The sequence below is a fragment of the Procambarus clarkii genome, chromosome 60, assembly GCF_040958095.1.
Source record: "Procambarus clarkii isolate CNS0578487 chromosome 60, FALCON_Pclarkii_2.0, whole genome shotgun sequence".
Lineage (NCBI taxonomy): Eukaryota > Metazoa > Arthropoda > Malacostraca > Decapoda > Cambaridae > Procambarus > Procambarus clarkii.
The window spans coordinates 3,265,985-3,268,342 of NC_091209.1; the positions used below are offsets into that span (position 1 = coordinate 3,265,985).

Below are 2,358 nucleotides of genomic sequence, written 5' to 3' on the forward strand. Positions count from 1 at the left end.
CGCTTGTCATAGTTGGGTCAGCGCTTGTCATTGTTGGGTCAGCACTTGTCATTGTTGAGTCATCTCCTGTCATTGTTGAGTCATCTCCTGTCATTGTTGGGACAGATCCTGTCATTATTGGGTCTGATCTTGTCTTTGTTGAGTCAAATCTTGTCATTGTTGGGTCTCCTATTGTCTTTGATACGTAAGATCTTGTCATTGTTGGATCAAATCTTTTCAGTGTTGAGTCAGCTCTTGTCATTGTTGGAAAAGCACTTGTCATTGTTGCATCAGGTCTTTTCATTATTGGGTCAGCTCTTTTCTTAGTTGGGTCACATCATGTCATTGTTGGCTCAGATCTTTTCATTGTTGGCTCAGATCTTTTCATTGTTGGGTCAGCTCATGTTACTGGTTGGTTATATCTTATCATTATTGGTTCTGATCATGTTCATATTGCTTCAGCTCTTGTTATTGTTGGGTCAGCTCTTGTAATTGTTGATGTCAGCTCTTATTATTGTTGGGTCTGATCTTTTTCTTGTTGGTTCAGCTCTTGTCACTGTTGGTCGGCTCTTGTCACTGTTGGATTCAGCTCTTGTCATTGTAAGGTTAGCTCTTGGTATTGTTAGGCCTGATCTTGGCCTTCTTCGGGGTCAGCTCTTGGTATTATTGGTCAGATCTTGGCATTGTTGGGACAGATCATGTCATTGTTGGGTGAGATCCTGTCATTGTTGGGTGAGATCCTGTCATTGTTGGGTGAGATCCTGTCATTGTTGGGACAGATCCTGTCATTGTTGGGACAGATCCTGTCATTGTTGGGTCAGATCTTGTCATAGTTGGGTCAGATCCTGTCATTGTTGGGTGAGATCCTGTCATTGTTGGGACAGTTCCTGTCATTGTTGGGTGAGATCCTGTCATTGTTGGGTGAGATCCTGTCATTGTTGGGTCAGATCTTGTCATTGTTGGGTCAGATCCTGTCATTGTTGGGTGAGATCCTGTCATTGTTGGGACAGTTCCTGTCATTGTTGGGACAGATCTTGTCATTGTTGGGTGAGATCCTGTCATTGTTGGGACAGATCCTGTCATTGTTGGGTGAGATCCTGTCATTGTTGGGTGAGATCCTGTCATTGTTGGGTGAGATCCTGTCATTGTTGGGTGAGATCCTGTCATTGTTGGGACAGTTCCTGTCATTGTTGGGACAGATCTTGTCATTGTTGGGTGAGATCCTGTCATTGTTGGGACAGATCCTGTCATTGTTGGGTGAGATCCTGTCATTGTTGGGTGAGATCCTGTCATTGTTGGGTGAGATCCTGTCATTGTTGGGTGAGATCCTGTCATTGTTGGGTGAGATCCTGTCATTGTTGGGTGAGATCCTGTCATTGTTGGGTGAGATCCTGTCATTATTGGGTGAGATCCTGTCATTGTTGGGTGAGATCCTGTCATTGTTGGGCCAGATCTAGTCATTGTTGGGTGAGATCCTGTCATTGTTGGGTGAGATCCTGTCATTATTGGGTGAGATCCTGTCATTGTTGGGACAGATCATGTCATTGTTGGGACAGATCTTGTCATTGTTGGGTCAGATCCTGTCATTGTTGGGCCAGATCTTGTCATTGTTGGGTGAGATCCTGTCATTGTTGGGACAGATCCTGTCATTGTTGGGACAGATCCTGTCATTGTTGGGTGAGATCCTGTCATTGTTGGGTGAGATCCTGTCATTATTGGGTGAGATCCTGTCATTGTTGGGACAGATCCTGTCATTGTTGGGACAGATCTTGTCATTGTTGGGACAGATCTTGTCATTGTTGGGTGAGATCCTGTCATTGTTGGGACAGATCCTGTCATTGTTGGGTCAGATCTTGTCATTGTTGGGTGAGATCCTGTCATTATTGGGTGAGATCCTGTCATTGTTGGGCCAGATCTAGTCATTGTTGGGTCAGATCTTGTCATTGTTGGGTGAGATCCTGTCATTGTTGGGTGAGATCCTGTCATTGTTGGGACAGATCCTGCCATTGTTGGGACAGATCCTGCCATTGTTGGGACAGATCTTGTCATTGTTGGGCCAGATCTAGTCATTGTTGGGCCAGATCTTGTCATTGTTGGGTGAGATCCTGTCATTATTGGGTGAGATCCTGTCATTGTTGGGACAGATCCTGTCATTGTTGGGACAGATCTTGTCATTGTTGGGCCAGATCTTGTCATTGTTGGGACAGATCTTGTCATTGTTGGGCCAGATCTAGTCATTGTTGGGCCAGATCTTGTCATTGTTGGGCCAGATCTTGTCATTGTTGGGCCAGATCTTGTCATTGTTGGGTCAGCTCTTGTCATTGTTGGGCCAGATCTTGTCATTGTTGGGCCAGATCTTGTCATTGTTGGGTCAACTCT

General features: G+C 45.1%; 2 protein-coding genes across 2 annotated transcripts; both read right to left on the minus strand.

The window, feature by feature from the left end:
• Window positions 1-675: 675 nt before the first annotated feature.
• LOC138353822 (DNA-directed RNA polymerase II subunit RPB1-like) lies at window positions 676-1,503 on the minus strand. Its single transcript, XM_069307235.1, has one exon. It carries the CDS (start codon window positions 1,501-1,503, stop codon window positions 676-678), a length of 828 nt encoding a protein of 275 aa, XP_069163336.1.
• Window positions 1,504-1,515: 12 nt separating this feature from the next.
• On the minus strand, window positions 1,516-2,154 carry LOC138353823 (rho family-interacting cell polarization regulator 1-like). Its single transcript, XM_069307236.1, has one exon. The coding sequence runs from the start codon at window positions 2,152-2,154 to the stop codon at window positions 1,516-1,518; it is 639 nt and encodes a 212-aa protein (XP_069163337.1).
• Window positions 2,155-2,358: the final 204 nt, after the last annotated feature.